At 41.9% G+C, this 15,430-nt stretch overlaps 1 protein-coding gene across 1 annotated transcript in view; it reads right to left on the bottom strand.

Moving 5' to 3' along the window:
- LOC115092424 (calcium-activated potassium channel subunit alpha-1-like) overlaps positions 1-14,739 on the bottom strand; it is a 315,025-nt gene extending 300,286 nt beyond the window's left edge. The window contains exons 1-2 of the mRNA XM_029603258.1: positions 14,562-14,739; positions 6,469-6,594 (exon numbers count right to left, since the gene is read on the bottom strand). Coding sequence (XP_029459118.1) covers positions 6,469-6,594; positions 14,562-14,711 — 276 coding nt within the window. The 5' untranslated portion in view covers positions 14,712-14,739. The remainder of the gene's footprint in view (positions 1-6,468; positions 6,595-14,561) is intronic.
- Between the last annotated feature and the right edge of the window lie 691 nt (positions 14,740-15,430).

Here is a 15,430-nt window from a genome sequence, read left to right as displayed (position 1 = left end):
ATTGATCACAGAGCTGCCAAATACACTTCTCTCTTCCTGGCTACAACTCCTGGCCTTCCCACCCCTCACATACAGACACAGCCAGCCAATTTGTGCCTTTTCTACCTTAAATGGTCTCCCATGATTCCTTTGGCTTCCTCCACTGCTGGCTATGTAGTGTTGTTCTCTGAGCAAAATAAACAGTACAGCCCTTTCCCCAACTTGTTAACACTGTGAGTGCTGGATGCTGGTTCTTGCAGAACATTTGTCATTCACAGGAGAGCACACAGGGGCTTTTGATGAATTTTTATATTCCTTCACCTTGACTGTGGCAGCTTGCAGTCTCTGCAAGGTTGAAACCCCCTTTTTGACAAATCCAAACACATCACTCAGATCCAGATGCAGTTTGGTCCACATTGTAAGGCTATAATACATGATAAACTCGTAAGGGCAGGAACCTAGATTATAGTAGCTTGCTACAAACATATGTAACCCTTAACAGGGTGATTAGTCCCAAGGGATTTGTATCTTTGGGACTTTCCCGGCCAGCACTCCTCCTTGTCTTGCATTGTGTCCCCCGAGGAGGATTCTTTTTATGGAGGGAAGCTTTCATTTATGGCCCAGAGAATGGTGTGTTAATCCTTGTGTGTGGTGATAGATAGGGCATCCCCTGGAGGGAGATGCAGGGACAAACTAGGCAGGACAGGGCACTGGGTGTTAAATCATAATTTTACTGATTTGTTACCCCAATATTGACTGGGTAAATGTAACATCAGGACTTGCTAGAAACATAAAGTTCCTGGATGTAATAAATGATTGCTTCATGGAGCAATTGGTTCAGGAACCAACAAGAGAGGGAGCTATTTTAGATTTAATTCTTAGTGGAACACAAGATTTGGTGAAAGAAGTAACGGTGGTGGGGCCACTTGGCAACAGGGATCATAACATGATCAAATTTAAACTAATAACTGGAAGGGGGACAATAAGTAAATCTGCAGCTCTAACACTAAATTTTAAAAAGGGAAACTTTGATAAAATGAGGAAAATAGTTAGAAAAAACTGAAAGGTGCAGCTGCAAAGGTTAAAAGTGTTCAACAGGCTTGGACATTGTTTAAAAATACAATCCTAGAGGCGCAGTCCATATGTATTCCGCGCATTAAGAAAGGTGGAAGGAAGGCAAAACGATTACCGTCATGGTTAAAAGGTGAGATGAAAGAGGCTATTTTAGCCAAAAAAACATCCTTCAAAAATTGGAAGAAGGATCCATCTGAAGAAAATAGGATAAAAGATAAGCATTGTCAAGGTAAGTGTAAAACATTGATAAGACAGGCGAAGAGAGAATTTGAAATGAAGTTGGCCATAGAGGCAAAAACTCATAATAAAAACTTTTTAAAATATATCCAAAGCAAGAAACCTGTGAGGGAGTCGGTTGGACCATTCGATGACAGAGGGGTTAAAGCGGCTCTTAGGGAAGATAAGGCCATTGCAGAAAGACTAAATGAATTCTTTGCCTCCGTGTTTACTAATGAGGATGTTGGGGAGATACCAGTTCCAGAGATGGTTTTCAGGGGTGATGACTCAGACAAACTGAATGAAATCACTGTGAACCTGGAAGATGTAGTAGGCCAGATTGACAAACTAAAGAGTAGCAAATCACCTGGACCGGATGGTATGCATCCTAGGGTTCTGAAGGAACTCAAAAATGAAATTTCTGATCTATTATTTAAAATTTGTAACCTATCATTAAAATCATCCATTGTACCTGAAGACTGGAGGGTGGCCAATGTAACCCCAATATTTAAAAAAGGCTCCAGGGGCAATCCAGGTAACTATAGACCAGTGAGCCTGACTTCAGTGCCGGGAAAAATAGTGGAAACTATTCTCAAGATCAAAATCGTAGAGCATATAGAAAGACATGATTTAAAGGGACACAGTCAACATGGATTTACCCAAGGGAAGTCTTGCCTAACAAATCTGCTTCATTTTTTTGAAGGGGTTAATAAACATGTGGATAAAGGTGAACCGGTAGATGTAGTGTATTTGGATTTTCAGAAGGCGTTTGACAAAGTCCCTCATGAGAGGCTTCTACGAAAACTAAAAAGTCATGGGATAGGAGGCGATGTCCTTTCGTGGATTACAAACTGGTTAAAAGACAGGAAGCAGAGAGTAGGATTAAATGGTCAATTTTCTCAGTGGAAAAGGGTAAACAGTGGAGTGCCACAGGGATCTGTACTTGGACCAGTGCTTTTCAATATATATATATATAAATGATCTGGAAAGGAATACAATGAGTGAGGTTATCAAATTTGCGGATGATACAAAATTATTCAGAGTAGTTAAATCTCAAGCAGACTGTGATACATTACAGGAAGACTTTGCAAGACTGGAAGATTGGGCATCCAAATGGCAGATTAAATTTAATGTGGACAAGTGCAAGGTGTTGCATATAGGGAAAAATAACCCTTGCTGTAGTTACACGATGTTAGGTTCCATATTAGGAGCTACCACCCAGGAAAAAGATCTAGGCATCATAGTGGATAATACTTTGAAATTGTCGGCTCAGTGTGCTGCAGCAGTCAAAAAAGCAAATACAATGTTAGGAATTATTAGGAAGGGAATGGTTAATAGAACGGTAAATGTCATAATGCCTCTCTATCGCTCCATGGTGAGACCGCACCTTGAATACTGTGTACAATTCTGGTCACCACATCTCAAAAAAGATATAGTTGCGATGGAGAAGGTACAGAGAAGGGCAACCAAAATGACAAAGGGGATGGAACGACTCCCCTATGAGGAAAGGCTGAAGAGGTTAGGGCTGTTCAGCTTGGAGAAGAGACGGCTGAGGGGGGATATGATAGAGGTCTTTAAGATCATGAGAGGTCTTGAACGAGTAGATGTGACTCGGTTATTTACACTTTCGAATAATAGAAGGACTAGGGGGCATTCCATGAAGTTAGCAAGTAACACATTTAAGACTAATCGGAGAAAATTCTTTTTCACTCAACGCACAATAAAGCTCTGGAATTTATTGCCAGAGGACGTGGTTAGGGCAGTTAGTGTAGCTGGGTTCAAAAAAGGTTTGGATAAGTTCTTGGAGGAGAAGTTCATTAATGGGTATTAATCAATTATACTTAGGGAATAGCCACTGCTATTAATTGCATCAGTAGCATGGGATCTTCTTAGTGTTTGGGTAATTGCCAGGGTCTTTGGCCTGGTTTTGGCCTCTGTTGGAAACAGGATGCTGGGCTTGATGGACCCTTGGTCTGACCCAGCATGACAATTTCTTATGTTCTTATGTTCTTAAAGTCCATTTTATCCATAAATATGACATTACAGATGAATTTGGTACAAACATTGGTGTTCCCTCTAAGTAGGTGTCCTTTACTTCATCAATCTGAGCAGAGCTTCCCATGATGATGTGAATGCGCACAAAAGTTCTCCTAGTGGCCTACCGAGAATCCTATGAAAGGGATCCCCTTCTAACACAGAAAGGCAGTCCTACTTGAATCCCCAGCTCATTCCTGAACACCCAGCCCAGTGTCCTGGTCCCATATAGGTGGAGATCCAGATGGGAATCTCCAGATCTTACTCCATTTCCTTAGATGTTTAGAGGGTGAGCCTGGCTCCCAGTGAGAAGGAGTGGTTAAAAACCTCCTCACAACAAAAAGAGAAATACTTCTTTAATTAAAAACGTTCCATGACTTTTGTTCTGCTGTCACAGGTACTTGCTACATTCGAGGGGTGAATGGGCTCACTGATCTTCAGTCCATTTCCTCTGTGTCCAGCCAGGGAGAATGACCTTCCCCAAAGCATCAAGGTTTAAACACGGTCCCTTTCCAAAAATAGGTTTCTTCTGGTCATCAAATGTCTCACGCTGCCAAGCCTATTACAGGTGCTTGCCACATTCATGGGGTGAATGGGCTCCCTGGTCTTCAGCCCTAGAACAGGAATCCTATAGGGGTGCAGGCAAAAAAGTTTCCTCACTGCAACTAAGAGCAGAGAGATCTTCTGGCAGGGAGTGCACAGAGAAGGTCCCCTTTAGAAAGCAAAAGACTGATGGGGCAGGAAGGCCTCACCAGGAGGGAAAAACTAGACATCTGTACTGCTCTGTGTCTATCCTGAACTAGCCACACTTTGAATCACAAAATGGCTGGGTTATAAAGGCAAAAGCATCCAATCCCAGCTCTCCAAGGTGGAAGGAGGCCAAGGGAGATGGAAGGCTCATGGCAGTTGAAATATCTAGCTAGGACAGGCAGACTGAAGGGTCCGGCCACACATATACATAAAACTAGGGAAGTGCATTCCTTTGAAATGGCGTGAAGAGGGTCAACAACATGCCCTATGTCATTTTCAAAACAAAATGATAGAAAAAAAACCCCAAAATATTGTGTTCTTGATTTCTAGCATTTTTTATTATGAATGATTAAATGTTAGCCGCCCAGAATATTGGATGATGTGGCATAAAAGTTTTGTAAAATAAATAAAAATAAAATAAATAGTGTGCATTATTTGCAAATAGTGTACACTATTCAGAAATAATGCACTAGTTCCTCTAAAAAAAAAGGTTTCAAGCTGTGACAGGCATAGATCCTGCCCCCTATCCACAAACCTTCCTCTTTGTTGAAAAATAGGCCTTTGGGAGCTGGCCCCCCCACCCTAGCTCAGCTTTCTGACCCCTCCTAGACTTACCAAATCTACCTAGGAGGTCTCAAAGTGACCCCTAAGCTCTGGACCCAGCAGCCATCATTTTCCAAAATGGTGCCAGCAGCCTTATCATGTGATGGGGCAAAAGCCCAGCTGGCGCCATTTTGGAAAATGGCAGCCGCCAAGTCTAGAGTTTAGGGGGTCTCTCCAGGTCCCCACTGGACCACCAGGGCGGATTTGGTAAGTCTAGAGGGGTTTGGAAGGTGAGCTAGAGTGAGGTTTGGCCTGCTCCCGGGGGAAGCTATTTTTAAACAAAGTGGGGGGCTTGGGGGTGGGACCTGTGCCCATCACAGCTAAAACCTTTTTTGGTGCAACTTTAGTTGCCTCCAGGGGTGGTGTGGGGGTGGGACAGGGGATCTCCAGAGATCCCCATGGTCCTCGAGCCAGTTGGGGTAGGGTGGTGATCAGGACTGATCAGATTTTTTACTTTTTTTTTTTTATAGGTTTCAGAAAATAGTGAGCACTATTTTCTGAAACCCAAGAAGAAAAAAATGTGAACAACAGAAATTGAACCCCAAATGTCACAGAACAAAACAACACAAAACCTTTGGGCTGCACACTCCTACCTAAAACCATTAGCATAGATGATCCAAACCATTGATGCAAAAGTATATGTCTATGCTGATGATTTCCAGCTTGTACTAGCAATGGACCTGAGCCCATCAACAGCTATAAAAAAAAATGCTAAGTATCTGTTTCATAGCTATCCAAGAATGTACTAAAAACAACAAACTTTATCTAAATCCAAACAAAACTTGAGATTCTATGGATACAAATCATATACAGACAAGTAAGTAACTGATCGGAAAATCCCATTTAGGTACTATGAGTTCTCGTTAACAACACAGGTAAAAAGTCTGGGAATCCTGCTGGATTTGGAACTGACCATGCTCCCACAAGCCCAACCGACAGTAAAGTGTTGCCTCTTCCAATGGTGCAGCTTACAAAGGCTACATCCTCTCAATAAGACAAGCCTAATCGCAATGATCCCATGCCATGGTACTCACACACCTGAATTACTGCTACAATCTACAAGGGTTTTACAGCGAGGGCCCTCCACAAATTCCAGGGCGAACAAAATCCTGCTGCACGGCTGATAGAAGGCTGCAAGCCACATGACCACATCGCACCACTCCTACACAAACTGTACTAGATTCCAGTCCCATACAGATCCCAATTCAAAACCCTGACACTGACCTTCACAGCTCTAAGAAGAGAAAGCCTTAATTACTTGTGGGAAAGACTATCCCTATACATGCCCTCCAGACTTCTAAGATCCTCACTGAGTGCCTCCATAACAATGTCAGCCATAAAAGAAATGAAAAGAACAGGTATTCAATAACAATCCTTCTCTGGAGCAGTACCTGCTTTATGGAACTTCCTCCTGACAAATGAACGAATGCTCCCGTTTCCGGAAGCAAGGAAAAGCCTTTCTGCCAGGCCTTTAATGTCAAACTCCCCCACTTCAGAAAATGTACTCTGAATGGAAATAAACTATGATAATCTGCTTGTGCACCATGTTTGAGTGCCTGAGTCTGCTACTACAACATAGTATTTGGTTTGAGATGCTTATAGATTTATTTCAAGTTAAGTTCACTGTGTTTATAAGATTAGCATTATTTATCTAAAATAGGCATTAATGCTAATTTAAAGTTCAGTCATTTTGTTGTGCTCTTATTTAATGTCATGCTGCTAATAATTAATCCCTGATTATATGCTGCCACTCTATTTTGTCTTGGGTGAATTTCTTACTTAAAACGGTGAGTAATAAATCCAAATACGTACTAACACACGGCCCATGAAGTTCTGTGCTGATAGCATCATCTCAACCTTTGTCTTCACTGCTTTCATCAAGATGATGGCTTCCAGCTTCTTCATGATCCTAATAAACGTCTGTAGCATCAGGTTATCCTAAGAAGGGCCAAAGGGATAGAATCATGAGTGTCCTGGTTGTCTGTGCTTGTAAGGTGATGTAGTCTCTTGGTAAGCCTGGCATCCTATTATTTAGCTAACTTAAGAATCATTCAAAGTAGATGCTGTCTTTGGAGGCACCTTCTTCAGATCTGAAAGGCTCATTTACAGCATCTTCTTTGATTAACTCTTTAAAAGGTGTCACAACCTAATAAGAATTTGCTCATCCACTGAACCACCACAGCTTATAGGACTCTGCACGGGCCCATAAGTAAAGGATTGCATGCACTTGACTTCATTTTATATAGGAAATGATGCGGTTACTTCAGGAGATATCAAAAGAATAACATTCAAAAGCAGGAGCACCATATGACTGGATAGCTCAAGGGAATTGGAACAGGGTCACTGGTTCAAAGTGGCTAAAAGCCATCACCATTTTGAAAGCTGTTTGGTGGACTTTTATGAAATTAGTTGGTGGCCTTAGTCCGGTTCCCAGCAGACAAGTATCCACATCACCAGGCCATCAGAACAATTTTGTGCTGATTGGTCGTGAGACAGAACACTGCTGCCTATGATATATGTCTTCTGTGGGTAAATAAAAAACTTTGGTTTCTAGTGTTATCTGCCTGGCACTTTTCATAGTAACAAACTCGTATTATTTATTTACTTTTTTTATTTAAAAATCTAATATTCTGCCTATATCAGGCCAGCTGTGCTAGGCAGATAACATTAAAAACATTTGTAATATATTTCATTGAAAGACATATTGTAAATGACACTGAATAACAACCAAAACTGTTCATCCAGTTGACAGTTGCAGATAAATTCCCACAAGCAACTCAACAGCTAATACCAGCTCTCCCTGACCATTTAACCCTTCTACTACCACTGCCCTTCATATTTTTCCCAAGCACGCCCCAAATCTCTCACAATGAAGTCTTCAAACTAGGGCCAGTGCTACATGTTTAGGTGCCCTGTGCAAGCAATTTACGTATCCCCCCTCCCCCCACCCCGATCCAAATTGTGTCATTCATGGGTTTCTCTTTTTTTCCAACAATAAGAACATAAGAACCTGCCATACTGGGTCAGACAAAGGGTCCATCAAGCCCAGCATCCTGTTTCCAACAGTGGCCAATCCAGGCCATAAGAACCTGGCAAGTACCCAAATACTAAGTCTATTCCATGCTACTGTTGCTAGTAATAGCAGTGGCTATTCTCTAAGTGAACTTAATTAATAGCAGGTAATGGACTTCTCCTCCAAGAACTTATCCAATCCTTTTTTAAACACAGCTACACTAACTGCACTAACCATATCCTCTGGCAACAAATTCCAGAGTTTAATTGTGCGTTGAGTGAAAGATTAGTTTTAAATGTGCCACATGCTAACTTCATGGAGTGCCCCCTAGTCTTTCTATTATCTGAAAGAGTAAATAACTGATTCACATCTACCCGTTCTAGACCTCTCATGATTGTAAACACCTCTTTCATATCCCTCCTCAGCTGTCTCTTCTCCAAGCTGAAAAGTCCTAACATCTTTAGTCTTTCCTCATAGGGGAGCTGTTCCATTCCCCTTATCATTTTGGTCGCCCTTCTCTGTACCTTCTCCATCACAACTATATCTTTTTTGAAGTGCGGCGACCAGAAATGTACACAGTATTTAAGGTGGGGTCTCACCATGGAGCGATACAGAGGCATTATGACATTTTCTGATTTATTCACCATTCCCTTCCTAATAATTCCTAACATTCTAATTGCTTTTTTGACTACCACATCACACTGAACCGACAATTTCAATGTGCTATACACTGTGATGCCTAGATCTCTTTCTTGGGTGGTAGTTCCTAATATGGAACCTATCATTGTGAAACTATAGCTTGGGTTATTTTTCCCTATATGCATCACCTTGCACTTATCCACATTGAATTCCATCTGCCATTTTGATGCCCAATTTTCCAGTCTCACAAGGTCTTCCTGCAAGTTATCACAATCTGCTTGTGATTTAACTATTCTGAATAATTTTGTATCATCTGCAGATTTGATTACCTCACTCGTGATATTTCTTTCCAGATCATTTATAAATATATTGAAAAGTACGGGTGCCAATACAGATCCCTGAGCCACTCCACTGTCCACTCTCTTCCACTGAGAAAATTGTCCATTTAATCCTACTCTCTGTTTCCTGTCTTTTAGCCAGTTTGTAATCCACGAAAGGACATCGCCACCTATCCCATGACTTTTTACTTTTCCTAGAAGCCTCTCATGAGGAACTTTGTCAAACGCCTTCTGAAAATCCAAATACACTACATCTACCGGTTCACCCTTATCTACATGTTTATTAACTCCTTCAAAAAAGTGAAGCAGATTTGTGAAGCTACACTTGCCTTGGGTAAAGCCATGTTGACTTGGTTCCATTAAACCATGTCTTTCTATATGTTCTGTGATTTTGATATTTAGAACACTTTCTACTATTTTTCCTGGCACTGAAATCAGGCTAACCAGTCTGTAGTTTCCCGGATCACCCATGGAGCCCTTTTTAAATATTGGGGTTACATTAGCTACCCTCCAGTCTTCAGGTACAATGGATGATTTTAATGATAGGTTACAAATTTTTACTAATAGGTCTGAAATTTTATTTTTGAGTTCCTTCAGAACCCTGGGGTGTATACCATCTGGTCCAGATGATTTACTACACTTCAGTTTGTCAATCAGGCCTACCACATCTTCTAGGTTCACCGTGATTTGGTTCAGTCCATCTGAATCATTACCCATGAAAACCTTCTCTAATACGGGTACCTCCCCAACATCATCTTCAGTAAACACTGAAGCAAAGAAATCATTTAATCTTTCTGCGATGGCCTTATCTTCTCTAAGTGCCCCTTTAACCCCTTTATCATATAACGGTCCAACTGACTCCCTCACAGGCTTTCTGCTTTGGATATATTTAAAAACGTTTTTACTGTGAGTTTTTGCCTCTGTGGCCAACTTCTTTTCAGATTCTCTCTTAGCCTGTCATGTCTTACATTTAACTTGCCAACAATTATGCATTATCCTATTTTCTTCTGTTGGATCCTTCTTCCAATTTTTGAATGAAGATCTTTTGGCTAAAGTAGCTTCTTTCACCTTCCCTTTTAACCATGCCGGTAATCATTTTGCCTTCTTTCCACCTTTCTTATGTGTGGAATACATCTGGACTATGCTTCTAGGATGGTATTTTTTTAACAATGACCATGCCTCTTGCACACATTTTACTTTTGTAGCTGCTCCTTTCAGTTTTTTTCTAACTATTTTTCTCATTTTATCAAAGTTTCCCTTTTGAAAGTTTAGCACAAGAGCCGTGGATTTGCTTACTGTCATTAATTAAAATGTGATCATATTATGGTCACTATTGCCAAGTGGCCCCACCACCGTTACCTCTCTCACCAAATCCTGTGCTCCACTGAGAATTAGATCTAAAATTGCTCCCTCTCTCGCCGGTTCCTGAACCAATTGCTCCATAAAACTGTCATTTATTCCATCCAGGAACTTTATCTCTCTAGCATGTTCCGATGATGCATTTACCCAGTCAATATTGGGGTAATTGAAATCTCCCATTATTACTGCACTACCAGTTTGGTAAGTTTCCCTAATTTCTCTTAGCATTTCACTGCCCTTCTCACCATCTTGACCAGGTGGACGGTAGTATACTCCTATCACTATAGTCTTCCCCAACACACAAAGGATTTCTACCCATAAAGATTCAATTGTGCATTTAATCTCATGCAGGATGTTTATCCTGTTGGACTCTATGCCATCCCGGACATAAAGTGCTACACTGCCTCCCGGGTGCTCCTCTCTATCATTGCGATATAATTTGTTCCCCGGTATAGCACTGTCCCATTGGTTATCCTCCTTCCACCATGTCTGTGAGATGCCAATTAGGTCTATGTCATCATTCACTGCTATAAATTCTAATTCTCCCATCTTACTTCTTAGACTTCTGGCATTAGCATACAACATTTCAAAGTTTGTTTTTTGTTTGAATTTTCATTCTGTTTTTTAATTGATAGGGATAAGTTAGAATTTTTTAGCTCAGGTGAGTTTTTAGTTATAGGCACTTGGACTACTTTTCTTATTATTGGAAACTCACTGTCGGGATGCCCTAATTCTAATGCATCATTAGTATCCTTTGAAGATACCTCTCTCGAAACCATGCGCTGCTGAGCGACTGTCAGCTTTCCTCTTTGTTCTAGTTTAAAAGCTGCTCTATCTCCTTTTTAAAGGTTAGCGCCATCAGTCTGGTTCCACCCTGGTTAAGGTGGAGCCCATCCCTTCAGAAAAGACTCCCCCTTCCCCAAAAGGTTCCACAGTTCCTTACAAAACTGAAATCTCTTCCCTGCACCATCGTCTCATCCACACATTGAGACTCCAGAGCTCTGTCTGCCCCTGGGGCCTGCGCGTGGAACAGGGAGCATTTCAGAGAATGCTACCCTGGAAGTTCTGGATTTAAGCTTTCTACCTAAGAGCTTAAATTTGGCTTCCAGAACCTCCCTCCCACATTTTCCTATGTCGTTGGTGCCCACATGTACCACGACAGCTGGCTCTTTCCCAGCACTGTCTAAAATCCTATCTAGGTGACGCGTGAGGTCCGCCACCTTCGCACCAGGTAGGCAAGTTACCAGGCGATTCTCATGCCCACCAGCCACCCGGCTGTCTACATTCCTAATAATTGAATCACCAACTATGACGGCCGACCTAACACTTCCCTCCTGGTCAGTAGGCCTTGTGGAGATATCCTCGGTGCGAAAGGACAATGCATCACCTGGAGAGCAGGTCCTTACTACAGGATCCTTTCCTGCTGCATCAGGTTGATGCTCTCCAATCATGAGACCTTCTTCCTCCAAGGCAGCACCAGGGCTGCCAGTCTGAAGTTGGAACTTGGCTACTACGTCCCTGAAGGTCTCATTTATATACCTCTCTGTCTGCCTCAGCTCCTCCATGTCTGCCACTCTAGCCTCCAGAGATTGGACTCGTTCTCTGAGAGCCAGGAGCTCTTTGCATCGCATGCACATGTACAATTTCTCACTGGCGGGTAAAAAAATCATACATGTGACACCCGATGCAAAAGACTGGGAAGCCCCCCTCTTGCTGCTGGGCTGCTGCCTTCATCTCAAATTTGTTCAGTTCCTACTTAAGTTTTAGGTTGCTATGGGAGTAGGAATGTGTCTAATTAATGTCCTTTAAATGTATTAGTGAATTCACTATATGTCTGATAGTGGCCTACAGGAGAATGATCAAACTCTCAATAAGGTGGGGGGTTTTTTGGGGGGGGGTTTGTGAGTGTCTGAACAAATTATAGTTACATTGGGGTTAGAGTAAGGTAACCAGATTTCTGGTGAGCTAATCTGGGACACTTGTTCACAGCAGTGATCAAGCAGTTCATTTAGGGAAGGGGGGTTGAGGGAGTTATCTGGATGGATTGTCTCTGTGAAGAATTGTAGGTATCCACCCTCAATATATTCCAAAACGCACACTCTTTCAATTTTGTAAACACAACATATTTCAAACCCTGTAGAAAAGCCACATGGCTGGTGGATATTATGTCCTGCACACAAGAGAACTAATTATGCATAAAAAGTTCAAACCAGGCAAGAAAATCCAGCTGTTAACATTTAAATTCTGTGTGAAAGACATGTCCAGGTCAGAGACTTAGAACTGGGGCCCAGGATATCTCAAACTGAAGTCATTCCCTATCTCTTCCTTTTTGTTCTCTGTCTCTTTCTCTCTCTATGGTGTCCTTTTTTCTTTTCTGTTTAAATTCTCTCTTCTTTATCTTTTTTCTTCAAAGTGGATATGTTAATACTTTCTTTTCCTTCTCTCTCTCTTCTCCTACTTCTCTCTTCTCTTCCTCCTTGTCTCCACATTCTTCCTGTTTGTCTTTACCTATTTCTCTTCGTTGCGCTCCTCTTTATCATATACTTTCTCCTCCTTTCCTCTCCGGACATTATCTTTCTGAATCCCCCCATCCATCAAATTAACTATCCTCTATCAACCCTATTCCCAGACTTTTTCTCCTTCCCTCCTCTCCCCCAACATGAGTCCTTTCTCCCTCTCTCTCCACTCAATAACCAAACCTCTTTCCCTCTCCCTCACTCCTATCTCCATTACATTGCCCCCTAGCCAGGGTACTTTCTCCCTCAGTCCACAGTACTTCCTGGCCCCCCATGTCCATCCTTCTATCCCTCAATCTCTAATCCTCTCTCCCCTTCTTTCCATCCTGAGTTGTTGTTTTTTTTTTTGCTCTCCTTCATCCCCATATCTCCTCTTCTCTCTCTCCCAGGTTCAATCTTTCCTCAATTCCTGGAATTCCTTTCCCTTGTCTCCCAGAAAACTCTTCCCACATCCTCCTTCCTATCCTTAGAAATCTCTCCCTGCATCCTCCTCCCTTGAAAGGCTCTCCCCATATGCCCATCCCACTCCTAGAAGGCTCCCTATCTGTCAGACCCTACCCCTAGAAGATCATCCCAGCATTCTTCTTTTTCACCTGAAAGGTTTCGTTGCATTTCTCCCCCTAAAACGCTCTCCCAATTCTCCCTGTCCTGCAATCTACAGTGCAAGCCTGGCCTCGTCCTGATCTCAGCAGAAGCAACAGCGTTTAACACAAGACCAATACCTAAGCCAACACACAAGCCGCCTTCTATGTCTTATTATTACCAAATTTTGTAATTATCCCCCACAGCCACCAAGGGTAGTGAGGCTACTGTAAAAATAAATACGGCGTCCCCATGCTCCTTGAAGTTTGTGCTTCAACTATTGGTTTCTCCATTTAAGCCACCATAAATTTCTTGGGACTCCAATGCTCTTATACCATTGCTGTTTAGGGCTGTAATCATCGCTCAGTGTAGATTACTCCAGTACTCTTTTGGAAGCCCGATACAATTATCCCACTGCTGTTTAGCAGCATTAAAATTCACCAGAAAAAAAAGGTAGGAACACAATTAAAAATGCATAAAAATTCACCAGTATTTGTGGAAAACAGTTGTGATTGTTCTGCATTCTGCACACAGCCTAGCCTGGATTCCTGTCTCATTTCACAGAAATTAAAACAAGGCTACGCCAAACTAATGGTACTCAGAAGACTAAAACCCCTACTAACACTGAACAATTTTCGCACAGTGCTACAGGCAATGATATTCGCAAGCACAGACTACTGTAACTCTCTATTAGGGCTACCTCAAGTTAAAATTAGACCACTCCAAATATTGCAAACTCTGCAGCTAGAATTTTGACAGGCAAAAAAAAAAAGAGACCACATCACAGGAACACTTGCAGAACTACACTGGCTTCCAATCAAACAAAGAATACAATAAAAGGCACTGTGTATAATTCACAAATTAATCCATGATGAAAAGGCCGACTGGCTTAACACGGCACTGCACGTACATGTCCCACACAGAAACCTGAGAACTGCTAATAAGGCCCTACTAACTGTTCCTTCTGTTAAATCAGCAAGCCTTACTGAAGTAAGGGAGAGAGCACTCTCACTGGCTGGACCTGTACTATGGACTCCATGCCACTCGAAATAAGGCTGCAAACAAATTTGAAATTATTTAAAACTAAGCTGAAAACATGGCTCTTTAAACAAGCTTTCTTGAAAAACAAAGAGAAGGAGGAAAACAATTGATAGATAAGGATGCACTGAGCAATCAGCTTTTTTCCTAACCAACATTTAACCTGTATTCAACACATAGTTGCTATTATTAAAATGTTACCGTTCTATGTTGGCACATGTTTAATTTGTAATCTATACCAATCATACTATTTTTATTGTGCCTTTCTGTAAACCGTTGTGATGGTGCATTAACTTTACGACGGTATAGAAGAGTTTTTAAATAAATAAAAAAAGAAAGAAAGAAAGAAAACATGTCTGCTCTGTGGTTTCAGTACAATGATCACAAGGTCTTTAGTTGCCATTCAGATATTTTATTTACCTTCCTCTTGAAAAACTGATTTTGATCTAGATAGAAACTCAACATTCTCCAAGCGAAGATGATCATCAGTCCTCCAAAGAAAACAGAAAATGACGAAATCAGAAAAGCAGAAGTATGAAGGGTGCAGTCCTGAAATTTGTCATCTAACATAATTTCAGAGTGATTTTGTTCTTTCTCCATAATGGCTTGAACAGGCTGAAAAGAACTCCCTTTGGGTTACAGCAGTTACTCCCTTTGGGTTACAGCTGGAACTCCGATGACATCACTAGTTCTTTTGCTGTTGTGATGTCACTGTCAGGTGCCATGGTGACACAGGTACCTTTAATGACATGTCAGATTCAATCCCAAGCAGCCATTTGGACATTGGCTGACCAGAAGCCCAACAAGGCTTTGTTTAGACTTCATCTGCCCCTCTGTAATTGGTTACTGTATTGGGTCAGGCATGAGGAGAACTGAAACCAGCTGTAAGGACATATCTTTTTTTTTTGGCCTGGCAGTCTCCTCTTGCTCATTAGGCCTCCAGCTCAAATCTGAATCAGAGATGGAATCTAGTGCCATGAGACTTTATTTGCAACTACCTGGGGATTTTTCCTCTCTTATTTTTTTTTATCAACCCCCCAGCCCCACCCCATAATTCATTCAGTCCAGCTATTGTAGCAATAACGATGCCGAGTCTGGCTGCTAGGTGTCACCATTGGGGGCTGTCCCTCCCTCTCAGAGCTGTGAGTGCTGCATCTGCTGCATCCCCAGCCACTGTTGGTCCAAAAGCTTGTGGATGGATCTTAGGTCCTGGGCATGACGGCATGCTGTACTACCACTGAGCCCCCAGGCCAGCCATAAGGGCTGGAGTCAGGATTTCTGTGTCCTGA

Source organism: Rhinatrema bivittatum, chromosome 5 (genome assembly GCF_901001135.1).
Source record: "Rhinatrema bivittatum chromosome 5, aRhiBiv1.1, whole genome shotgun sequence".
Lineage (NCBI taxonomy): Eukaryota > Metazoa > Chordata > Amphibia > Gymnophiona > Rhinatrematidae > Rhinatrema > Rhinatrema bivittatum.
Note: the sequence above shows the minus strand (reverse complement) of the source record. Positions and strands in the feature narration are given on the sequence as shown.